The sequence below is a fragment of the Plodia interpunctella genome, chromosome 30, assembly GCF_027563975.2.
Source record: "Plodia interpunctella isolate USDA-ARS_2022_Savannah chromosome 30, ilPloInte3.2, whole genome shotgun sequence".
NCBI classification, from domain to species: domain Eukaryota; kingdom Metazoa; phylum Arthropoda; class Insecta; order Lepidoptera; family Pyralidae; genus Plodia; species Plodia interpunctella.
In genome coordinates, this window is record NC_071323.1 from 3,385,347 (window position 1) to 3,411,679 (window position 26,333).

At 37.4% G+C, this 26,333-nt stretch overlaps 2 protein-coding genes across 5 annotated transcripts; both read right to left on the reverse strand.

Annotated features, from left to right (window-relative positions):
- Positions 1-644: 644 nt before the first annotated feature.
- Positions 645-8,587, reverse strand: kin17. The gene is made up of 7 exons (XM_053767208.2): positions 8,039-8,587; positions 6,872-7,064; positions 6,015-6,159; positions 4,495-4,648; positions 2,975-3,134; positions 1,438-1,560; positions 645-886 (listed from the first exon to the last, which is right to left on the reverse strand). The coding sequence occupies exons 1-7, from the start codon at positions 8,344-8,346 to the stop codon at positions 812-814; spliced, it is 1,158 nt and encodes a 385-aa protein (XP_053623183.1). The 5' UTR covers positions 8,347-8,587; the 3' UTR covers positions 645-811.
- Positions 8,588-14,738: 6,151 nt separating this feature from the next.
- On the reverse strand, positions 14,739-26,167 carry LOC128682496 (uncharacterized). Of its 4 annotated transcripts, none has more exons than XM_053767211.1 (8): positions 26,061-26,167; positions 24,170-24,272; positions 23,207-23,327; positions 21,204-21,358; positions 20,444-20,575; positions 19,179-19,292; positions 16,998-17,096; positions 14,739-15,923 (listed from the first exon to the last, which is right to left on the reverse strand). In XM_053767211.1, exons 2-8 carry the CDS (start codon positions 24,260-24,262, stop codon positions 15,798-15,800), a joined length of 840 nt encoding a protein of 279 aa, XP_053623186.1. In that variant the 5' UTR covers positions 24,263-24,272; positions 26,061-26,167; the 3' UTR covers positions 14,739-15,797. The 4 variants fall into 4 exon arrangements, with proteins under 4 accessions (XP_053623186.1, XP_053623185.1, XP_064293059.1 ...); XM_053767210.1 differs by lacking the exon at positions 26,061-26,167 and adding an exon at positions 25,981-26,050; XM_064436989.1 differs by lacking the exon at positions 26,061-26,167 and adding an exon at positions 25,981-26,050 and having other exon boundaries at positions 14,739-15,934.
- Positions 26,168-26,333: the final 166 nt, after the last annotated feature.

Consider the following 26,333-nt stretch of genomic DNA (forward strand, 5'->3'; position numbering starts at 1 on the left):
GACGTCATCTGATTAACGAGTTGTTAATATCGATACATGTTTATAAATCAGTACATAATTATATTGGTTCGCATTTATAAAGGCGGCAACACAGAATTAAACCGAAGATACAGGTGTACACATGGATTTGAACTTGATTTGAATATCAAAATATTTAAATATTTATATGACGTTGATTGACAACGAAGAAGATGAAAAAGAGAGAGAAGAGAAATGAAGAATATTCGGAATAAGACTAAAAGATATAAAAGACTGGCTTACGTCTTATAATAAATCAAATCAAATCATTTATTCAGAAATTAGACCTTCACAGGCACTTTTTCTCGTCAATCTTTATATTTATAGTTATTTCTCACAAGCTACAAACTACTGGCATTTCGGAACGACCACTGCTGAGAAGAAATGCCGAAAGGAACTCATTTGAACAATAATACAACATTATGAAGTAAATAAGAAAAATTCAGACGACGGCTGTATGTGGCTTAGATCCCTTTGCCTTTCCACATGGATAAACGAAACAAAAAAAAAATGTCATATGAATTCAAATTAGTTTTACCGCCAAATTCCTGGAAACCTTTTCGTGATCTTACATTAGATAGGTAGGTTGGTATCGTAAATTTTTAAATTTTAATATCACTATTAAATAATGCAATGAAACAAGAAGTGTCTTGTCCCTTTAATAAAACCTTGAGTTTTAACATAAATAATAATTTATAAAAGATACATTGTTGACGAGATAACGAACGTGAAGGAAATTGAAATTAAGTGGAAATTAAACTGGTAAAAAATTCATATTTTCCTTTATTTAGTGTCATGACGCCATCTTGGAAATATCTTCATATTGAACGTCACGAACTAACCGGCCCGTCAAAAGTCCCTCAGATATCTGTAAAACATAAAAAAAAATATATTTATTTACAGTAATGTTCAGATAATAGCATGTTAAAATGTTAAACTGCAGGTAGCACGAAGCAAAAACCGCCTTATTGCTATTTCTCTAACAAATGTTGTGTAACGATACGCGGGGCTGAGGCAGACGAACGGGGAATAGGTCCCGCCATTCTGAACGGAAAACTAAACCAGTGAAATAGCACATAGTCGATCTCGCTCATGCAAATTGTAATGAAAAGGAAAGTACGATATGTTGCGCGTCAAATGTTCCCTATTGTATCCGTGGCTTTATATTACTAGCTGCACCGCTGGGATTTCGGGATATACATACTAGCTGCACCGCTGGGATTTCGGGATAAATGGTACCCTATGTGTTATTCCAGGTTATATTCTACCCGTGTACCAAATTTCATTAACAAACGCTCCAGTAGATTTTGCGTGAAAGATTATCAAACATACACACATACATCCTCACAAACTTTCGCATTTACAATATTAGTAAGATTTATAAATAAATAAGTGTCCAAACATTATTTAAAGCCCCACCTCGACGTCACAGCAATAGCGGCCCGTGTCGATAACCCTCAACACGCCCGCGTGTCCGCGATACGCCCCATTTACAAAGCGAACTGAGCGTCCGGCAGACGGTATCACCGTTTCCAAATGATTCTGTGAACATCATTTTCCACTATCTTCACAGTCGTATTCCTCATGGCTGAGGGTCGTGGTCGTTACGTGGAATGAAACACACACACACAACAACTTTCATGGCATTATTAATGGAGTGGTTTGCCATTGCCTTATCTCCATTTCACACACAAGTTGATAATAATCAACCAGTGGGCAGGTTTCCTCGCGATGTTTTCCTTCACAGGAAGCAAGTGGTGGTCGATGAAAACTACTATATAAATAAATAAATAATTAAATATATTAGGACAAATCACACAGATTGAGCTAGCCCCAAAGTAAGTTCGAGACTTGTGTTATGGGATATTAACTCAACGATACTATATTTTATAACAAATACATGTATAGATAAACATCCAAGACCCGGGACAATCAGAAAAAGATCATTTTCCATCATGACCCGACCGGGGATCGAACCCGGGACCTCTCGGTTCAGTGGCAAGAACATTACCACTGCGACACCGAATATATATATATATGAATATATGAATCAGATTTGTATACAAACTCATGTTGCACGAGTAGGATTCGAACCTGGGACCTTTCGATCTACAGGCGGTCGTCTTAACCATTACACCACCACCGCTTCACTATACACCATAAATTTTTAATTATGTCAAAAAAATTAAAGGCTTAATATTAAAGACCCTATTAATACATGTGAGTAATCAAAATTTAATATTACCGTTTACCACCAAAGTTATTGAGTTTTGCGTTTATCCCAAAATATCAATGAATTTATGGACTACAATTATTAAACTACAATTATTCCAATTCATAGTTTATCGTGTTCTCTCGCTCTCGCGTGCAATGACCCCGGCATAGGCAAAAAATAAAAAAAGAATTGCCAGAGTTTATCAATGAAAATCAACTTTGTGCGAACCGCTGCGCTGAACCTACCTTTACTATGAAGCGTAGTAGTCAGGTGAACCAATTAATATATCTATTTGGATAAATTTTGGATTTCAATTTTTTATGTTTTGACTATTCACATATTGTCACTGATAGCCCCATTTTATCTTTTGGCATGATTAAATATTTATGGTGTATGTTGCCCGCGGCTTCGCTCCCGTGGGAATTTCGAGATAAAATATCGCCTATATCAATCTTAGATAATGTACCTTTCTAATGGTGGAAGAATTTTTGAAATCGGTTCGGCAGTTTCGGAGATTATCCGGCGCAAACATACAAACTCACAAAGTCTTACCACTTTATATTATGTTGTCGGAAAGGGTGGATATAATATGGACTTGTATATTGAGCATAGTCTGAAATAAATATTTTCATTCATTTCATTCATTCATTCATTCATTCATTCATACATACATAATAATAGTATGGATGGATTGAAACAATGTTATAGCATTTCTGTTATTATAATATTTACATAACTTACCTGATCTAACTTAAGTCTGACTTCTTCGTCGATGAGTTTCACTTGAGCACCGTATTTCTCTACAACTTTCTCGACCACTCCTTTTCTTTTGTAAAACTTGTCTCCCAAAGATTTAGTTATTATTTTCACAACTATACCTTCCGTTAACCAATAGTCTTTTCTAGAAAGAAAAAAAAAATCAAAATATTTAAATTTGAAGCGGTTAACACCATCCGTCGGTGATCGAAAGGTCTCAAGTTCGAATCCTACTCGTGCTACATAAACTTGTACACCAATCTGACTGATGGTAGTAGTTTTCATCGACTACCACTTGCTTCCGGTGAAGGAGAACATCGCGAGGAGACCTGCACACTGGTTGATTATTAACTTGTGTGTGAAATGGAGAAGGCAATGGCAAACCACTTCATTAATAATGCCAACAAAGTTGTTGTGTGTTGTGTTAAACTTTCGGTCACCTCTTAAACTTAATCCCAGAATAATCTCCCAAGAAATTAATTATTAGAAAAAGTTTTTATATTCTTTCGAAATTACATACAAAACTAATGGTCACCCTAGTTAATATGCCGTTCAACCTAAAAATGTTGGCCAAGTGTCGTCTAGCTGTAGTGTTGAACGTTGCAGTGAACAAGTCGACTAAATGACGTATGGTCGTGTGATTATGTGATACAGATATATATATATATATATATATATATATATATATATATATATATATATATACGGAACGACCTTTGAACAGTGCTGGTCCCTATCATGCCAGATCGGCTTACCATTATTGTTTCTTACAATGTTTTTCTCTAATAATATATAAAAGTACATAATGTACATAGTCAAACCGTATATCAAAACAGGTTATGATTGTGATCCGAGTGCTGATTATAATATATATATATATATATAGACAAATCACGTTGAGTTAGTGAGATATATTAATAATCAGCACTCGGATCACAATCATAACCTGTTTTGATATACGGTTTGACTATGTACATTATGTACTTTTATATATTATTAGAGAAAAACATTGTAAGAAACAATAATGGTAAGCCGATCTGGCATGATAGGGACCAGCACTGTTCAAAGGTCGTTCCGAAATGCCAGTAGTTTCTTGTAATAAATAATTATAAATATAAAAATTTACGAGAAAAAGTGTATGTAAAGGTCTAATTTCTAAATAAATTATTTGAATTTGATTGAATGGCGTTGTTTAGTCCAATTCAAATTCGAAAATTCTTTATTCAATTCAGGATGATATACATCACTTATTGACGTCAAAAAAATTACTTAAACTAAGTCTACTGCCGGCTTCCAAAGCGCAGGTGAAGAAGAAGCGGCGCAACAAACTTCACCGCGGCCTTTTCTCCAAGGACGTCAATTAACAAATATAGGTCTTATACATATATTAAAAATTATGAGGACGAATTTACATCATTATTCAGTCAAAGGGATCTTCAATCAATATAGTATATATTATATAATAGCCGTTCAATCAGTCTGTACGATTGAATATCTAAGGTTACCTGTTAGCTTTCTCCTTTGCCTTCTCCTGCATCTTCATGATCTCGTCTAAAGCGCTTTGTTTGTTCTTGTCATTTTTCTCCTGAACCCTCACTTTCTTACTGTCTTCCTTCGACTTCTGTTTCAGCGCTGATGTTGGCAGTTCGCATTTTTTGTCTAAAATATATAAGTTTTTAATGAAGGACAAGAAAAGTAATTTACCAAGGTGACGACCTCGGTGGCGCAGTGGTAAGATTCTTACCACTGAACCGAGAGGTCCCGGGTTCGATCCCCGGTCGGGTCATGATGGAAAATGATCTTTTTCTGATTGGCCCGGGTCTTGGATGTTTATCTATATATGTATTTGTTATAAAATATAGTATCGTTGAGTCAGTATCCCATAACACAAGTCTCGAACTTACTTTGGGGCTAGCTCAATCTGTGTGATTTGTCCTAATATATTTATTTATTTATTTATTATTATTTAAGGACTTTGTTTTATAATATGTAAGTATAATGGCGACTTTCTGCACATTGAATAATATTTACATGAAAACAAAACTAGACGATAGAGTAATAGCAATAGAGTAAGAATTTGAAAAAAAAAATTCTGTCTGTTTGTCTGTATGTCTGTTTGTACACGCTAATCTCCAGAACTACTGGACGGATTCGAATGAAACTTTTTTGTTATATAGCTATTGTAAGCCTGGGCAACATAAATATAGGGTATAAATGATTTTGAAAACTGGAACACTTGGATGTGTTGGAATAATGTATCAAAATAAGAAAGAAAAACAAATTGTCTATTCGTAACCAAGATTACAACCAGAGTACCAAGACGGACAAGCAAAACTATTGGAAATATAGAAATGAGGCCTTAACAAAAGTTGTTAAGTCTGAGCATCTTCTGTATAGGTATCGTTACGCTTTGTCTATAATAATAATAATAATAACGATGTAAATTCGTCCTCCTAATTTTTAATATATGTATAAGACCTATATTTGTTAATTGACGTCCTTGGAGAAAAGGCTGCGGTGAAGTTTGTTGCGCCGCTTCTTCTTCGCCTGCGCTTTGGAAGCCGGCAGTAGACTTAGTTTAAGTAATTTTTTTGACGTCAATAAGTGATGTATATCATCCTAAATTGAATGAAGAATTTTGAATTTGAATTTGTCTGTACAGTCAAATAATTAAAACATCGAAGATCTGGCACATCTGATGGGGTAAACACAGTTTATCAGAATAACTTGGCGCCCGAGGGAAAGATCCTTAATATAGTGTAAATATATTTTTTTTAATCTCTAACAATTTTGACTCCTTAAACCAAAAATTTGTTCGGCCGCGCGAACGAAGTCGCGGGCTTCAGCTAGTGCCGCGTCTGCCTGTCTGTTCGCGATAAACTCGAAAACTACTACACGGATTTTCATGCGGTTTTCACCAATAGATAGTGATTCCTGGTGGTAAAGTGTATAATTTATTATGTTTTCACCCGAGCGAAGCCGGGACGGGCAGCTGGTAATATACGATGTAAACAAATTGAGTCACCTTCGGCCTTCCTCTTCAGGTTGAGGCTGAGTGTGACCCGTTCCTGACTGCTCGCCCTCTTGAACTCCGAGTACGTGGGCTCCGAGCTCGACCCCTCTTTCTTGCCCCTCTCCACCTGCTTCTCTATGAATTCTAGCATCCTTTCCTGTGAAAAATACAAAATAAAATAAATATATCAGGACAAATCATACAGATTGAGCTAGCCCCAAAGTAAGTTCGAGACTTGTGTTATGGGATACTAACTCAACGATACTATATTCTATAACAAATACACATATAGATAAAAATCCAAGAAACAGGCCAATTAGAAATAGATCATTTTCCATCATGACCCGACCGGGGATCGAACCCGGGAGCTCTCGGTTCAGTGGCAAGCACTTTGCCACTGCGCCACCAAGGTCGTAAAATCTCAAATTCAAAATTCTTTATACAATTTAGGATGATATACATCACTTATTGACGAAAAAAAAAATTACTTAAAATAAGTCTACTTGCGGCTTCCAAAGCGCAGGTGAAGAAGAAGCGGCGCAACAAACTTCACCGCAGCCTTTTCTCCAAGGACGTCAATTAACAAATATAGGTCTTATACATATATTAAAAAATAGGAGGACGAATTTACATCATTATTAAAAATGTCAAAATTTAAATAAGTAAATAAAATTGACGAAAAACGCATTAACCGATTTTATTGCTCCATGAACTTAAAAATTCCATTGAGAGATCCTACTTGCCTTTTAAATTTCATCAAAATCAGACCAACGGTTCAAGGAAAGTTATCGCGTTACAAACATAAATACAAAAAAACGTATTTTTGCTCCAAGTTAATACGTAGACCTCACCCGCTCGGCGCAACTAACCTGATCATCTTTCTCCATCTTCTCCTTCTTCGCCTTAGCCTCCATAGCAGCGACCGCGGCCGGGTCCCGGTCAATGTACGCTACGAACCAACCTTTCTCTGTCTCGTCCACAACACACTTCCCTTCACGACCGAGCCACTTCACAAACTCTGTCAGCGTCTCCCATTGTGTTGCATTCATGTGAAGATGGTCTCTGGGGAATGACATTAGGAGGAAGAAATGTCAGTATTCCTGTGTTACGAGCTATGATACATAATCACATACACACTAGTGACCTTAAACTGTCAACCAGTGTGTGGTGTTCACACTATGTTTTCCTGTGTGAATGATGGACTTGCATAGTCATATCATATGAGTAATACTGGATGCCTTTAGGCGACGTGAATAAAATCTGACATCAGTATTGGCAAATAACTGGTAACCCTATGACTGTGACCCGTTAAATCTACTTGTACCTTTCAGTAACCCAAGTAATCGTAGTGGTATGTCTTTGAGATCACTCTGAGGTAAAACGTCTGAGCCTATGCACGTCCTGCGTGGATGGGCTGAGGTGGGGCGGGGGGCCCCGTGCCCACATTCGTCGCAGACGCCGGGCGACCAGAATTCCTCCTTTTTCCTCCTCATATGGACACGCCCTTTGTGTCATATTTTAAAGTACCAGTTTGTTATGACCTCGGTGGAGAAGTGGTAAAGTGCTTGCCTCTGAACCGAGAGGTCCCGGGTTCAACCCCGAGTGATATCATGATGGAAAATGATATTTTTCTGATTGATAAACATCCAAGACCCGGGGGTCTTGGATGTTTAGCTATATATGTATTTGTTATAAAATATAGTATTGTAGCGGGAGCTAGGTGATTATGCTCGATCGCCACAAAGGGAAGATCTTCCCGCCAGGCTAGGTGTTGCGCCTGGGGAACCGCACGGAATGTGGCGACATCTACCACGCCACAGTATCATTGAGTTAGTATCCCATAACACAAGTCTCGAACTTACTTTGGGGCTAACTCAATGTGATTTGTCTATATATATTTATTTATTACAGCACCATTTATATCGAATTTATCTTCAACCATCGTAGTAGAACAGAGCCCATGATCTCGGCAACGAGAGTCGACACGGTAAGTAGAAGAAGTGAAATATTAAAAAGTACATTGAAATACATTTTACCTATTTGAAATATAATCTTGATAAACTTTATTTGCATTCACTCTTTTAGTACCAAACTGTCTCTTCAACAACTCCAAGTATCCATCAGAAAACTCCTTGGAGAACTCGTCTATATATTTATTGGCATTATCAGCAAATAATAACAGTTGCCTTTGATGCGACTCCGACATGGTGTGGCATTTGAAACCGTTTTCATCGCGACACTGTTTGTGACACATTTGACAATACCATCGCAGTTTCTGCAGTCCTTTGGCCTTTATCTTGTTTGCAATGTATTTTGGAGTGCCTTTCTCAGCTTTACCACCCATTTTTGATGATAATTTTTGTGTTTTCGAGGTACACTGTCACTGACTAGTCAGACTGTCTTTTTTGATATTGAAATAGAATTGTTTTGTGTACTTATAAAACTGTTATTACAATTTGATCATATTTTACTGATATAATTAATAAAGAAGAATAGTAAAATATCTAAGCAAAATACAAAATTAAAACCACTTCGCTTCCTTCACAATTATTCACTCACTCTCACTTAACAATCACGAATTTGACGAATTAAATTGTCACTGTCACTTAGTGTTGTCGCTTCATGAACAACTATCGATAATCGATAGACGGATTGTTAGTACCTACACAGCCTCATTGGTATTTTTATAAAGAAAATAATTTTAATACGTCAATGTCTAGTTCTCAAATAAATCTCTAACAAATTGGTAGCAGAGCGTAGTTATAATGTGATATAAGAAATAAAAAATGGCATCTACTACAAGTTATCGCAACATTGAACCGTTGACCAAGTCAAATTATGATACTTGGTGCCTGCAAGCGCAAGCGGTCCTGATTAAAAATGATTATTGGGATATCGTAAGCGGCGAGATAATCTTACCATCAACTGCGGATGCGGCGGCGAAGTCGGCGTTCAACAAAGAGGACTTAAAGGCAAGAGCTGAAATCCTACTTTTATTATCGCCTTCTGAATTAAAACAAATTAAAGCCTGCTCGACTTCTAAGGATGTGTGGGATAAACTTAAGGCAACTTACCAAAGTACCGGACCTGCAAGGAAAGCTACCTTGTTAAAACAGCTGGTTCTTAAACGAATGGCGGTTAATGAAGATATTCGCGACCATATTAATGATTTTATGGACATCGTAGATAAACTTGCAGATATGGATATTAAAATACCACCAGAATTGCTCAGTATAATGCTACTCTACAGTCTGCCCACGACTTTTGAAAATTTCAGGATAGCTATTGAGTCCAGAGACTCACTGCCCAACCCCGAGGACCTGAAAGTAAAAATTTTCGAAGAATACCAGGCAAGAAGTGGCAGTGATGACCAACCTGAATGCTCTGATGCTTATTATATAAAGAAAAACAGGCAAAAACTGTACTGCAAGAGCTGTAAAAAGAAAGGTCATACTACAGAGAAATGTTGGGCTAAAAACAAAAGCACAAACCATAAGAACAATGTACACAAATATAAAAATTACAATGTTTGTTTAAGCACCACGACATCAAATACCAGTAAAGATAATTGGTGTCTGGATAGTGGATGTTCATCTCACATGTGTTGTGATAAAACAATGTTTTCTGCCATGAACCCACAAAATGGTAGCCTGAAGTTGGCATCGAACAAATACACAAGTCAAATTCAAGGTAAAGGCATTGTTACGGTCAGTACACAAAAACAAGGCTACAATTTTAATGACACTCTATATATCCCTGATTTATCGGTAAACCTTTTGTCAGTGGCTAAAATAACAGAAAGAGGAAATAAAGTCGTTTTTGAAGAAAATAAAGCCTATGTAGTAGAAAACACCGGAGAGGTAGTGCTGACAGCAGAAAGAAAAGATGGACTATACTATGTTGAATTTAAAGACGGAAATGGAAATATCATGGAATGGCACCGTAAACTGGGCCACTTGAACGAAAAAAATCTAAAGAAGATGGCAAAAGATAACCTTATGCATGGTTTGATTTTACAAGATGAAAAGTTAAATGTATGTGAGACCTGCATCAAAGGCAAACTATCTCGATTACCTTTCACAAAATATGATGATCTCTACACAACGGACATGCTAGAAATAATTCATAGCGACGTTTGTGGACCTTTTGAGTGTGAAACACTAGCAGGATCAAGATATTACGTCACGTTCATAGACGATTTCACTCGATACTGTCACGTCTATTTTATCAAAAAGAAGAGTGACGTATTGAAAATGTTTAAAGAATATAAAAATGAAGTTGAGACATTCCATAATAAAAGAATAAAACACCTTCAGACAGACAATGGTACAGAATACCGTAACAAGGAATTCGACGACTTTATCAAATCGCATGGCATCCAAAGAAGGTTGACTACTGTTTATACCCCACAACAAAATGGGATTAGCGAGAGGAAGAACAGATCCTTGTTAGAAAAGTCAAGATGTATGTTAATCGAGTCAAATGTTCCCAAAAAGCTCTGGGCGGAAGCCGTAGCAACCGCTAACTACCTTATAAATCGGAGCCCTTCTAAAGCATTGAATGGCGACATACCGTTCAATAAATGGTTAGGCCGAACACCAAGTGGAAATCATCTTCATGTATATGGAAGGAAGACTTTTGTATTGAAAAAGAACAAACGAGGAAAGTTATCCCAGAACGCCAAAGAAGGTGTATTTATGGGGTACTCGATGGTTTCAAAAGCTTACAGAGTATACATACCTGAAGATGACAACGTAGTGACGAGCAGGGACATAAAGGTCATAGATAAAATGTACTTTAAAGAAGAAGGTCAAAATTATGAAGAACTTGTAAAGGAAGTGGAACATCCGAAAAAACCTGAAAAAGAAAATAAAATTAAAAACAAATATAACAAAAATAAAATAATAAAACCAGTAGAAATTGAAATAATAGAAAATAAAAATGAAAAGACGCTGCAAAATGAGAATGACCAAGAAGATGAAGATGTTTCCTCGGTAAATGAAATGGAATTTTCAACACCTGAAAATGGGAGGCCACAAAGAGAGAGGCATCCACCGGCGTGGACCAAGGATTTCATACTGGACGAGACTGATGAAAGTCACTTAATTTCTGAAGTATCTTGCCTGTTCAATGAAAATGAAGCTGATGAATACTGGCACGATGCGATAAAAGCTGAAATAAAAGCGCATGTTAAAAATGGTACATGGAAGATAGAAAAGAAAAACACAGAAATGAAAGAAGTCGATTACAAAATGGTTCTAAGAAACAAAGTGGGACCAGATAATAGTATTACGAAGAAAGCCAGACTAGTAGCACGGGGCTTCACCCAGCGACCAGGTGTCGACTATAATGAAACATACGCACCTGTTGCTAAGCTAAGTTCGATCAGATCTGTCGTTGGGATAGCTGTGGAAGAAGGGTTAAAATTGAACCAAATGGACGTAACAACAGCGTACCTTAATGGTGAACTAGAAGAAAAAATAGTTATGAAATACCCTGATTATTTAGAAGAATACCTAACAGAAATTATGGTCGAAGAAAGTAAACAAGAAGATCTGACTTTATACAATAAGACACGAAGTATGTTAAAAGATATAAAAAATATTCCAAAAGATAAAGTATGTCATCTTATAAAAGCTTTATATGGACTTAAACAGGCAGGGAGGCAGTGGTTTAAGAAACTCGACATGGAATTGAAAAATATAGGTTTTAAAGCATCAGAAGCTGATCCATGTGTATACTTACTAGAGAAAAGAGGAGTTAAACTCATAATAGTAATATATGTCGACGACTTGTTGATTGCCTATTCATGTCCAAGAAAGCTGCAAGAAGTAAAAGATATTTTAAATACTAAATTTGAACTAAAAGACTTAGGAGTACCAAAACGACTTATTGGAATAGATGTTACCTGTAAAGGAGGTGAAATTAAATTACATCAAGAAAAATTCATAGAAGATACTCTTAAAAAATTCAAAATGGAAGATTGTAAGCCTACAACTACACCCATAGAACCAGGTCTCATTCTTGAAAAAGATAAAAGAGATGATGGAGATGATCTTCCATATAAAAATTTAATTGGTACACTTATGTACTTGGCAGTAGCGACTCGCCCTGATATAATGTTTGCTATAAGCTATCTCTCTCAATTTAATGATTGTTACGGAGAAAATCACTACAAATGTGCAAAGAGAGTACTACGCTACCTAAAAGGAACGAAAAATGTCGGTCTTAATTTTAGAAAGACTGGTCAAGATTTGTATGGCATGGCAGACGCAGATTGGGGCGCATGTAAACTCGATCGAAAGTCTTTTTCAGGCTACTGTTTTAAATATGCTGGAACGGCTATAAGCTGGATGTCGAAAAAACAAAGAAGCGTCGCCTTGTCGACAGCTGAAGCGGAGTACGTCGCGCTGACCGAAGCTGCAAAAGAATCCATCCATCTAAAAAATCTTTTTAAAGAACTAGGGTCCAGTTACAACAGCATAGTCATATTAAATGACAATCAAGCTGCCCTCAAACTAAGCCAAAATGCAATGGTTACTTCAAAATCAAAACATATTGACCTAAAAATGCACTTTATACGAAATTGTATTCAAGAAGGAGTGATAGAGGTCAAGTATCTGCGAACTGAAGACATGGAGGCAGATATACTGACTAAGGCATTAGCTGGTCCGCGGTTATTAAGATTGCGGAATAACTTAGGAGTCTTCTGATTTCCTGAAGACCTCAACAAGGCTGTGAAGAGGAGTGTTAGTACCTACACAGCCTCATTGGTATTTTTATAAAGAAAATAATTTTAATACGTCAATGTCTAGTTCTCAAATAAATCTCTAACACGGATTCGGTACAATAGTTAGGTAGGTAGGGATATATACTAGCACACATGGGTGTGTGTGATAATTATTATAATAATATTAATACTATGAGAAATAAACATATAAGCATTTTAGGTAAACGCTGCACGTTAAGACTTTTGAGCATTTGAAATGTATTCCTTGAATTTAACTTTAAAAGTTTTAATGGTCATAGAATGCCTAATAGGCGGTGGAATGTTGTTCCAACAACGCGTTGCAGCGTACCTGAAACTACCTCGGAACGCAGCAGTCCTGTGTGCTGGAAATAATAAGCAGTCTGCATCTTTAGCTCTTTGGCCGAATTTTAACTTATCGTACAAGTATGATGGGTTTTTGTTCTTAATTACACCGAAAAGAAGAGATGCCAAGTGAAGAGTGCGCCTAGATTCTATATTAAGAAGATTGTTTTGATTTAGATAAGGTGATATACGAATCGTGATGATAATTAGACTGCCGATAGAATTGCTGCAATATTACTTGTCACTATCGATTGTACAAAACTATCAATACTGTATCTAATGTTCAAATCAATAATATTGATAGTTTATGTAAAATACTATGGGTAGTACCAGAGGCTTATCGACGGACCACATATTTCCATTGAAACTATCGATAGTCAAACTATGGATACCTACTAACGCTACTGTCAATCATTACCATGAACTGTCAATGTCAACCAAGTGTGTTACCAACTACAAATATCTACCCCTAGACTTAATAAAATTTATCCATCGTACTATTAATATTAGTACCAGAAATTTCAAAATAGTAAAATAAAATTGATGTATTATAATTATTTCGGCCGTGGATATCGTTTCCATGAGAAATTCTTGACTGTTTTTGTGTGCTACTCCTTTTATTCTCCAAGAGGGAAAGAAGGGGAGAGAAATTCAAAACAGACGGAAACACAGAGCAATATTGAGTAGATATAGCAAACTTCTTTTAACTCAGATTTTTCAATTTTTCCGTCAGATATTTAAAAAGATCATAGTACCAAGATGACTGGTTCCAAGGAAAAAATCAATTGCATGACGTAAAACCTACAAGAAGCGGTAGGTACATAAAATGACATAAAGCACCAAATCTTGGTTAAGTACCAGTCCCATATGCCGTTTATGTCTTGCGGTAAATTTGAGGATGCTACCCATTTTCGGGTGTCTTCTGCAAGTGTATGAGAAATTTTTATGTAATTTATGGTATACATGTACTTATGTATGTATGTAGTTAGACCCTTTCAAACATAAGCAAAGCAAATCATTACGCAATGTAATCACAGTCTTATTATATCTATGACACAAAAAAAAACTAACCGAAAATCGGTTCATCCGTGTGGGAGCTACGATGCACGGACAGATACACAGATAGACACGTTAAGCTTATAACACCTCTCTTTTTGCGTCGGGGCTTAAAAAAGGAATTTAGTGTCAACTGTGACTATATTATGCAATGGAAAACTAATAATAGTTTCTATTAAAATTCTTTATTTCATGTGGCGTACGTAATCTGTCAAAATATATATTTTTTAATTGCCCAATGTGCGAAGCGGGCGAGGTCGTCAAAAATACGTAGCAACGACATTGCCACTGCACATTCTTCTTTTTTTACACGATGCGTGTGCGATATGGGAAAAAGAGACGGCATGTGGACGTTAGTAACATAATACGTATTTGTATATTTCGTGGTTGGCCTACTGCAGGAACGAGTGAATGTTTTGAAGACAATTTATTCATTCATTCATCCGCTCAGTCATTCATTCACTCGTTCATTCATTCAAAATTTATTTACTAATATGGTACTTACAGTTGAGTTGCGTTGGTCGTTTCCTCAAATTTTTAATTTTATTAGGCGCCATAAATAATTTACAAAACATTATTTTGTTCTTATATAATTGTATTTTATTGAAAATATATTAATATAATGACACTATTATATATTCTGGTATTTTAATTACATTTTGATATGTACCCATCGGAGGAGCTCAAGGCGAGTGAGTTTTACGAGCTTTTTGAACTCGCCGCGGGCTATCATTATAGTGTATATTAAATTGTATCATACACAGTAATTAATTTAATTATACTATTTTATAAATAAGTAAAGTGCTAGTACAATGTTAATTTTTTAAATGCTTAATTTTTAAAAAATGAGCGACACTAATGAAACGTTACACGCCGCGTTCAAACAATCGTGAAATTCACCCCGCAGTGGTAAGCGCGCTCGGCCTGTAATAATAGTGACGGTAAGAGACTCGAATGGTCGGCCAATGAATAAAAAAGTTAACGCAAAGGTAGGTACTTACGCTAAAGTATGTCATTATCGGACCTTACAATATTTAACATTGACAGAATGAGAAAAAACATACTATAGCGGAGCGATGTACTTTTAACTTTTTTATGAATATCATGGAAATTGTATGCGCTTTGTTTAAATTGCGGGTCTCTTTATTAACCTATGTTAATTTTATTCCTATCTCAAAATATCTAGTTTCATTTTTTACAATAAATCTTCTCTCTATATGTATATTAACTAGCTTTTGCCCGCGGCTTCGCCCGCATAATTTCCCACGGGAACATTCATTTTTTCGTGATGAAGTGTACCATATGTCCTTCTCCGTACTTCAAACTACATATATGCAAAATTTCAAGAAGACTGGTTGAGTAGATAGAGCGTAAGAACAAACAAACTTACTCTCGCATTTATTATATTTGTAATATATGTATAATATAATTAGTTTGGATTAGGTAGGATTACACAACAATATCGTAAAAGTAGGTACATCTTTAGAGTCATGCTCGTCTCATTTTGACATTGACGTATGTCAAACTACATACAATTTAACGGATCGCTGACTCTTGAAGATTGGCACAATCATCATTTTGGCAAACGATTGAGCCGATGGAACGATAACACAAGAAAAAAAAAATGTTTAGTCCGTCCGTTTCTTCTAAGCAAACTTAGCGCACGGCTTCCTCAGCGGCTGCAGCGGCATACGCAGCGAGGCGACGCAGCTCTTTGTCGTGGACAGCTCCTTCCTCAGACGAATAATGTCGAGCTCAGCTTGCCTCTTACGCTGGAAATACACTGGTTATATTCAGAATGTGTAATCTTTGGCAAAAGAAAGAAGAAGTTTAAATTGTTTATAATATGTATAAGTTAAATATTTTTGTTAGTACTAATTGTATGTGTTATGTTTTTGTCTTGTAAGTAAGTAGTTGTGTTCCTTGGCTCACAGCATGTGTTGGGCGACTGTAAGTGCTGTATGTAGCTTTTAAAATAAACTAGCTGTTGCCCGTGTCTCCGCCCACGTAAATTTATCTGCGAAAGCGGAACATGCACGATTTTCATACAAACTTTCACCCCCTATTATAGTCATTCGGGGGTTGATAGTTGGAAAAAAAGGTTGAACAAGGGTCTTTAACTATGTACATACCAAATTTCATAAAAAAATCGATCTAGCTGTTATGCCGTGAAAGTAGAACAGACAGTCAGACAGTCTTTCGCATAGGTATGTGTTATGTTTTTGTCGAGTAAGTAGTTGCGTTCCTTGGCTCACAGCGTGTGTTGGCAATCGCCCTTTTATAACAAACCAGCGGATTTCGCTATCGTGAGAATTTCATGATAAAAAATAACCTATGTGTATTCCAGGTTATATTCTACTCGTGTACCAAATTTCATAACAATCCGTCCAGTAGATTTTGCGTGAAAGAGTAACTTCTTCATAGTCGTATTCCTCATGGCTGAGGGTCGTGCTCATTACGTGGAATGAAACACACACAACAACTTTCTTGGCATTATTAATGGAGTGGTTTGCCATTGCCTTCTCCATTTCACACACAAGTTAATAATCAACCAGTGTGCAGGTTTCCTCACGATGTTTTCCTTCACCGGAACGAGTACCGGAAAGAATAACAAACATACATAATATCATATCAATAGGACAATCGTTAGTATGGCCTTTTTGAAATGAAATATTCTTTAAAAAATGTTAAACTCGCGTCAGGACACGCGTGACCTGATCGAAAATTCGTAAGACGTCAAAAATGTACAACGTTAAATATTCAAGTTTTCACTTCCGCCGGCACTCGCGGAGAGCAACCCGTTTTTTTTAAATTGAAACTATCAATACTATAAAGCACAGAACTACCTTCATTTCATTAGCCAGCCGAGCCTCGACCTGCGCGACGCGCTGTCTCAGCTCAGCGATGTCACGCATCAAACGCGCTGCCGCCAGCTTGTTATCGGCCTGTGGGAGGAATAGGGAGTACTTATTACTGCACATTTATCCCGCCAGAGTACAGCACTGTATGTTAGGTACACAAAAGCTTTGCCGCCTTTTGCTTTGTCGATTAAAACGTTTATTTTAGAGTACTTTATTAATTCTTTCATTATGTAAGCATTCGTTTGTGAAAATATACAACACTGTAGCATATTCGGATGCCGAAATATTGGGAGAAATCGTTTTCCATAATATAATAAAACTTCGAAAACTATGGGATACGCCTCACGCTGAAAATTTTCGAACCAGTAAACGGTCGAAAAGAAACTCGGAACACTTCACACGATAAGACTTATTATAATATGGACTTCATACAGTTAAAGATCTTAAGTCAAAATCGGTGTTTTCATGTTAGCTAACACAAAAACATTGTTTGTTAACCGATTAGGGGCGTGGCCTAACAGTTATGTTAGAAAAATGAAACATGTTGTCCGAATCGAATGGATAACATCCCCCGCGTTCGCCTGCGGGGTCTCATTTTTGTGTTAGCGCTCACTGAAGAAAGACGCAGGGCAGCACAGCGCAATATGCAGTACACAAACATAACAACAGTAGCCGCAGACGCAGACGGGTGGTTTTCCTAGTTTGTTTTTATAACATGTTAGAAAATTGGCGCTGCGGACCCAGCTAACACAATTGAAAAAATTACTTTGATAATGACAATGCTCTTTCACCGATATGACGAAAAACACACGCTAGACGCGTTCGGACTCGTCAAAAACGCTCCTTACTGATACTGATGAGTAATATCCATGTAACTAGTAGGTACTCCCAGCTAGTAGTACCAAATTCCATGGAAAAGAGAAAGATATATTTGTTCGACAGCTACCATGTTGCATTTAATAAAAGTTTTCTTAATAAAAGTTTTTTTCATAAGTCTTTTTTTACAATGGTTAGGTTTATTCTTATAATTTCATAACCGCATTCCACACGAATTTTACGTCCAATTTGGGTGAAATAGGGGTTGCCAGTTTGTATGCAACTTTGTCATTTTTGAATTGAGACTCATTAAGTTTTTGATTTAAATTTGTAGTTGGTAAAAAATAATAATGCATTTTAAATAGATTGGCAAAATTATATCCCTATAACTTCGTCATTTTTGAAATGAGTTTTATTTAAATTTGTAGTGAGTAATCTATATATAGTTAGTATAATAATGAAATAACTAGACTTGAAAATTGCATCTCTAGGGGAATCACGTGGGGGGTGGAAATTTATGCGAAATTATTATTTTTGAAGACAGGTCCGTGAAATGTTCGGCACACGTTGGGAAGCGGGAGTGGGACACGTAGCGTGAAATGGGATGGGGCACGTTGCGGGTAATGACGTGGGACGATTTGCAGGAAACGGGACAGGACAAGTTTCTAGCGGGGGAAAATCTTAGCGGGGAACTAAAGATGACAAAAATACGAACTTTAATCATAGTAATAAATATATTTTACCAGTCTTTTATTACACGACAAAAGAATAACTGAAATTTTACTTCGATTCTATGTAATTGCGAAGCCGCGGGCAAAAGCTATTATTATATAAAAGAACAAGCGTTTTTATACTAATCAACGCCCAGCCTAAACCATACAAGCTATAAACGCGAAATTTGGGCAGTAGCTTTACGTTATTACGTAGTGCTCAGAGGAAGAAAGGAATTTTCAAAATCGACCCCAAAAGGGGTAACATTTGTATGAAAAATAACGAAAATCTTTACTGATCTACTTGAAAATTAGCATAAATGCTATGCAACAAAAATAGTGAAACCCTTTATTCAGGATTTCTTAAAATTTGACCTTTAGGGTAGTTAAATGACGGTGAAAAGAAATAACGAATAATCCCATTCAAAATTTCGTCAACTAAAGACACGAGTAGACAGCTCAGCGGTGAACACCATTGAATTCGCGTTGTTACTATTGATGGTTCGAATCCGCTGAATTATCTGTTTATCTATATAGCGTGATTTCTGAGAAAGTCTTATTATTATTCTTTTACCCGTGGTTTTACTTAAGCGAAGCCGGGACGGGCTGTTTGTATATTGATAAGAGAAGAAGCACTTACAATCCTGGAGGGAGCATTCTTGGCGACACTCCTGCTGACCACATTCGGAAGGTCTGCCACGGAACACGGCGTGAAGATGTGGTCGGAGTTCAGTTTCGTCACACCTTGGATCGCCTGCGAATGTGTAATGTTGTCAATCCTACTAATATTATAAACGCGAAAGTCTGTGAGGATGTATGTGTGTGTGTGTGTGTGTTTGTTACTCTTTCACGCGAAATCTACTGGACGGATTGTTATGAAATTTGGTACACGGGCAGAATATAACCTGGAATAACACATAGGCTACTTTAAATCCCAGAAGTAACCTGCACACTGGTACTTAGCTTAGTTCACTAGTGTGTATGCGACTACCTGCCACTAGATGGCGGTGAGTAGTCGCAAAAGTCATGTCAGGTACCTTTAGGCGACTTGAACAAAATCTGACACCAGTGTTAGCAATAACACACTCGATATGATGACGAGAGGCATGGCTTTTAGCATACCTACGGGTAAATGTGGTATAATTAACTTTTAGGAGAGAGACAGAGCGCTTATATCATTTGTCTCTCACCGTATGCCCGATTTTACAGCGCTGAATCTGTTAGTTTGTATGAGCTGGGCCGGGAAATTGTATATAATGTTTCTATTTCATATGGCTGGCCTGTCTTTTCTTTAGCCGTGTCCGCAACACCGTGTTTTATTTATTTATTTCATTTTCGGGGGTCTTACAGCGAAATACAGAGTAAACTTACATATATATTCAGTATATAAAAACTATGCTCATTACAAGACTCCGCCTATTAAATTCATAATAAATTTATATGAATTATATGTATATATAATATTTCGTGTTATAGCTAACACAAAAACATGTTTTACTAACCAATTAGGTGCGCGACCTAACAGTTATGTTAGAAAAATAACAAAAATATTGTTTTTCAAACCGAATGGATAACATCCCCCGCGTTCGCCTGCGGGGAGGGGAAGTGACTCATTTTGTGTTAGCGCTCACTGAAGAAAGACGTAGGGCAGCACAGCGCAATGTGGAGTAAACAAACATACGGACGGACGGATTGTATAACTTGTTTTTGTCACATGTTTTTATGGGTTGTTGTACATTTGCCACAAAGTGAATTCGTGACGTTTTTAAAACTTCATACATTGAAAGTTAATTCGTCACATGCATTAAAAAGTACTTATGTGTTAGTTTGTCACAGTATACCTAACATGTTTTGTTAGAAAATTGGCAATGCGGACACCAGGCTTTTGTGTTTGAGTTATCCCACCTGTGCAACCGCAGTCCGCGCGTGTTGCGTGTGATGCGCCTCTTCTCTCTCCAGATGTCGCTTCAGGTGTTCTATCTCTGTCACAATGCCGAACTTCTCCCTCTCAAGTCTCTGGTTAGCCTGCTTTAGCGCCTATAGGGAGAAATTTAATATAAATTTAAACAACAACTAGTTATTTAACAAATATAATAAATTTAAGTTCGCCGCGAGCTTAAACCTCGCGTACACAATAAATTTTTGATGAGTTTTTATAAAATTGCGTGAATAGTACAAAGACGACTTAACCGATTTTGGTACGCTATTATCGCTTTTCAGCTATATAACCACCCATCCCAATAGCGTCACAAATTATACAATATCTATGAAATTAAATTTAAATAAAAAAATATTATTATACATGGGTGACATTACATATATTAAGACTATATGTCATTTATAGTCGCCTCATACAACATCAACTGTGTGCAAATATGGAGCGATATTCTAAGACTGGAAATAACTACAGTTGTTCGCCGCGAAATTGGACCTCGCGAACAAAATATTTTTTACAATACAAAATTGTAAAAAATATCTCAAAAACTCGACTGAACTGATTTTGATGCCCCACGTACCTTAAAATTCTATTGGCATACTAATATCCTACACACCTTTTAAATTTCATCAAAATCGATCCAACGGTTCGAAAGTTATCGCATTATAAAAATACATACATACAAAAAATGTATTTTTGCGACTGCCCCAAGTAGAATGTTAGATAGACCTTCATCCTTTCTTTCTTCTCGAAGTGGCATTCCTCTACGCGCCTCTTGAGCTTCCTCTTCAGGTCCTCCAAGAGATTCGAGAGTGTCGCACGATTGGACTCCAGGTCAGCCCGCTGCTGAACAATCTGGTTGATCGCAGTCAGCAGCTTTATCCCTGACAAGTTGACATTAGTATAACTACCTCAAACTCAAACTCAAATATCTTTATTGCAGTAACTGTGTAGTACAAGGTGTGGCACATACTTACAATAAAATAGTTTCAACAGTTTACCCTTTCAGGCATGCAATATTAGCGTTATGTTACACTTATAACACATACTATATTTCTATATATGGATACGTGCAGTACTTACAAATTAAACTGTTTGGACAACTTATAAGTAATTTGTCTTTGCACACGATATAATTATTTATGGAATACATACCAATTTACTCATACCGTTACATTTATGTGATATATTGAAAGAAAGAAATCTTTGACTTGATAAAAACACTACGGGATTAGTAAGTAGGTAGGTACTCCGTGGTAGTACCTACTAATTCTACGATAAACACTTAACATTAAAATTTATAAGTAACAACACTCTCTGATCACATCATAACAAATACACTTTACCGCTTCAGTTTATAAATTTATTATGCAAATACGTAGAAACTTATGTTTGCTATATAAAACACTATTACCTGTAGCTTATTCTACTAAAATACGAAAAGAGTTATTTACTATTAATACTTATACAAAATTGTACATAAAGGCTGGTGCTGTGCCTAGCCCTACGATAGTAAACACATATCTTGGGATTGGTAAGGAACACCTCTAGGCACAGCTGCTGCCATCCTCACTATCAAGCGGTAGAACAAATATTTTCACCACAGCTCTTAAGTACAACAAATCTTTTGGCGCTAAGAACACCACACAAAACGATAGACTATGAGGGATGTGGTGCATAATAAATTGGTTTATTTATAAACTGAAGCGGTGATGCTGCAAATAGTTAAGAGTGTGTGTTCGAAAGGTCACAGTTTTAAATCCTACTCGTGCCACATGCTCGTGGTCATTACGTGGAATGAAACACACACAAAAACTCTCTTGACACATACATTATAATGTAGTGGTTTACCTTGGCAGTTGGCACTCTCTTGGCACTATGAATGGAGTGGTTTGCCATTGCCTTCTCCATTTCACACACAAGTTAATAATAATCAACCAGTGAGCAGGTTTCCTCAGGATGTTTACCTTCACCGGAAGCAAGTGGTGATCAATGAAAACTACTATCAGAGATCAGAGAGACGAGTCAGATTGGTATACAAACTCATTTGGCAAAATAGGGTTCGAACCTGGGTTCTTTGGGTTCTTTCGATCCATAGGTCTTAACCAAAGATTTATATATTAACCTCAAGGTTTCCCACTACCCCTTCATATAGTAGTCACTACCCCTTCATATCGTGGATCGGGTCGGGAGGTTCCCTGTATTGTGGTTGAGCTTCGCGATGGGTGACTCACGCGTCAACTCGTGAACTGGTCAGCTCGATCTTTTATTATATAAGTTTTTTTTTTTTGTTTGGTTAATTATACATATATACATATATATATATATATATATATATATATATATATATATATATTTCCTTTCATCAGCACTTGATCACAATCATAATATGTTTCAGTATACCTTTTGACCATGTACTTTATTGTGTACTTACATGTTATATTACTGATAAAAAATTATACATAAATTTTTATTTTAAAAATGGTAAGCCCTTCTGGCATAATAGGGACCAACACTGTTTGAATGAGTTTCTTTCGGCATTTCTTCTCAGCAGTTTCAGTTCTCAGCATTTAATTTAGATTATGACGTGAAAAAGTGCCTGTGAAGGCCTAATTTCTGAATAAATGATTTGATTTTGATTTCATATCCTTTGGGTACGGACACATAAAAAAAGGTTTGTGGACGGAGCCCCAGGCAACAACGACAGGCAACAAAAGTGTAGGTATACATACTCTGCTCATTGATCCTGAACCGATGCACAGCCGGCTGGAAGTGCAAGCCGTCGGGACTCGGTGCGCCTGAGTCGTCATACTGAGAGCTTACGTAGTTTGGTAAACTCGTCTCAGGTGATTCCTGGAAAAGGAAATTAGATTTTATGTTATGCTCACGCGGGACGGGACAAGTAGCGGGAAACGGGACGGAACAAGTAACGGGAAATAGCACGTGACACGTAGCGGGAAACTGGACGCACGTAGGGGGAAACGGAACAGGACGGGACAAGTAGCGGGAAATAGCATGAGACACGCAGCGGGAAACTGGACGGGACACGTAGCGGGAAACGGAACGGGACACGTACCGGGAAACGGCACGAGACACGTAGCGGTTAACGTAACGGGACAAGACATAATTTTGGAGTTACAGCGGTGCAAAATATTTACATGGAATTTCAAGAAGTGGGTCCTCAAACCACACATGCTTTTGCATGTGTATGGTCCGTATGTACAAAGTTAGCTAAGAAACTGTGGACGTAACTACGCGTGCTATTAAACTGTCAGTAAAATGTTCAGTCCTTATTTATACTATTATCATAAAGAGTAAGTTGTGAGATTGTATGTTTGAGGCGGGTTATCTACCGAACCGACTTCAAAAATTCTTTCACCATTAGAAAGGTACATTATCCATGATTGCTATAGGCTATATTTTATCGCAAAATTCATTCACATCTAGTTCTAATATGCACAGAACCCCGTATTTGCTAAATTACTTAATGAAAATTCAAGAAGTGGGCCCTCCCTCAGACGATATGCTTTGTCAATTGACGTCCTTGGAGAAAAGGCCGCGGTGAAGTTTGTTGCGCCGCTTCTTCATCACCTGCGCTTTGAAAGCCGGCGGTAGACTTGGTCATGACGTCGATTCGGATGTGTGATATCATCCTAAGAATGAAGAGTTATTAATTAAAAAAAAGGTATGCTCACGCCAGCCTTGTATTTGGGCAGGTCGTCACTGGTGAACCTCACGCTGTGATTACGCGGGATCTTGGAGCCAGGGTGCAGGATCTTCAGCGACATCGTAGCTGATCTGTGGAGTCATCATATTGCTTATTATAATAGGTACCTAATCGCTATTACCCAGTATCTATAACCTTAAATCCATACTAATCCATATTCATTGTAATGAATAAACTCAAAACTCAAAAACGATTGGAAAAAGATGGAAGAAAAATTAAGGCTAGGTTATATTTTATTACTCGAGCGAATTAGAAAGATATATTATCCAATATTGCTATATTTCATCTCAAAATTCTATGCATTTTTGTTCATTTCTCTTTTTCCTTTACATCCTCTTATTAGATAAGTCTGCTTCTGCCCAAAAACAGAATATTCTAGTTGGGTAAGAAGCAAAACCACACCTAGATTTAAGTAGCCACTATGCGCTTTATTTGTACCGCCATTATACGCATACAACGCACTGACCCGGCTGATAGCTCATTCCTCGAGATACAGACTCACGTCTAGTTCAAGGATGGGCTTTAAAATGGGTCAAGATAGATAAGTTTTCTTTCACCAATGTAACTAACATTATACATATAATTATTTTGTACAGTTATTATTATTATTATTATGTATCTCCTTTTGGGATTCACGGCACTAAGTCCGGTCCTTGAGAGGTTTGCGTGAGGATATGGATCCAACACGTAGAGGCCCTTTGGAGAATTTTGATGTTGTGTAGGTCTCCCGCCAAGACCCACTCCCGGATATACCAATGAAATGATATGCCCATGAGCAGGTCTCGGCGGGAGTGTGAACTATTGCAGAATAATGGATAGAAGTACTGGTCTATAGAATGAAATTTGGATGGACTGAGAATGGGCTATTGCAAAGAGTGCGGTCACCTGCCATAATCATGATAACTGACTATTCAGTGGCAGGTGGTGACTCGCCGCTCACTAGATGGGCCCCTCAAATCAGTCGCCGTGATTGGCGACAAAGGGGCAACATTGACGTGGGCGGCTAAGGGTGTAGAGAGGTGAGTCTGCGGGGCGCGAAATCGTGGTGATCCAGTCAGACACCCCCGGCGTTATGACATTTTACACTTCCACCCTTCGAGCATATAGCTCTCGCGACTCCACTCTGGCGGGCCGGCGAAGGCAAGCCAGAGGTAGGGGTCCTGTTACCTCTCGGTTTCCACTCCGACCTTGGGGAAGGAAGGCGGAGGTGAGGAACAGGGGCCTCCCCTGGGAGCACTCAGGTCCGTGGGGTCGCTACTCCCCAACAGCTCGCCACAAGCTGCCCTGCGGGCTTATTATTATTATTATTATGTATCTCCTTTTGGGATTCACGGGACTAAGTCCGGTCCTTTGAGAGGCTTGCGTGGGGATATGGATCCAACACGTAGAGGCCCTTTGGAGAGTTTTGATGTTGTGTAGGTCTCCCGCCAAGACCCGCTCCCGGATATACCAATGAAATGATATGCCCATGAGCAGGTCTCGGCGGGAGTGTGAACTATTGCAGAATATTGGATAGAAGTACTGGTCTGTAGAATGAAATTTGGATGGACTGAGAATGGGCTATTGCAAAGAGTGCGGTCACCTGCCATAATCATGATAACTGACTATTCAGCACGGGAGCAAAGCCCCGGGCAACATTAAGGTATAAAGGTTATTTTTTGCAGCGTGAATCAAATTGGATCGTGCATGACAATGATTAAGATACCCTATCATGTCTCCAATACAAAACTTTACGTTAAATTACCATTTTCGCAATATAACTAAATTCATGCAATTTACCTGAACATATTACGGTAAATAAATAAGTAAAGTAACTCTGTAAAATAATTGTTAGCTTGGTAATCTTCAGTGAAACTTACTTGGTTATGCGTCACGATCACGCTGGCAGTTTTGCAATGAATTCACGTATTAGCTGGCAGTAGCTATCTGTGCGATCACAAACACAGGTTGCTCCTATTAAAACAAAAATTATAACGTACTTAAAATCACTACTTAAGTAATTTATAAATATAGTTAAGTATATTTACAAAAATGCCAGTTACTGTTTAATTAAGTACTGCTTGTTGCTCCTTATGCAAAGTCATGCAAAACTTAGTAAGTACATATCCTCTTTATAAAAGTTAAATAAATAT

What these genes read in the sequence shown, in the direction of transcription:
- LOC128682496 (XM_053767210.1), bottom strand. An exon ending in TGCCCAAATACAAGGCTGGC is followed by an intron (nt 23,328 to 24,169) that starts GTGAGCATACCT and finishes TTCCTTTTCCAG; the next exon opens with GAATCACCTGAGACGAGTTT. An exon ending in GTTCAGGATCAATGAGCAGA is followed by an intron (nt 21,359 to 23,206) that starts GTATGTATACCT and finishes TCAACTTGTCAG; the next exon opens with GGATAAAGCTGCTGACTGCG.
- kin17 (XM_053767208.2), bottom strand. Translation starts at nt 8,346, where the DNA reads ATGGGTGGTAAAGCTGAGAAAGGCACTCCAAAATACATTGCAAACAAG. An exon ending in CCTGAAGAGGAAGGCCGAAG is followed by an intron (nt 4,649 to 6,014) that starts GTGACTCAATTT and finishes TATATATTTTAG; the next exon opens with ACAAAAAATGCGAACTGCCA. An exon ending in GCTATTGCTGTGACGTCGAG is followed by an intron (nt 887 to 1,437) that starts GTGGGGCTTTAA and finishes TATGTTTTACAG; the next exon opens with ATATCTGAGGGACTTTTGAC.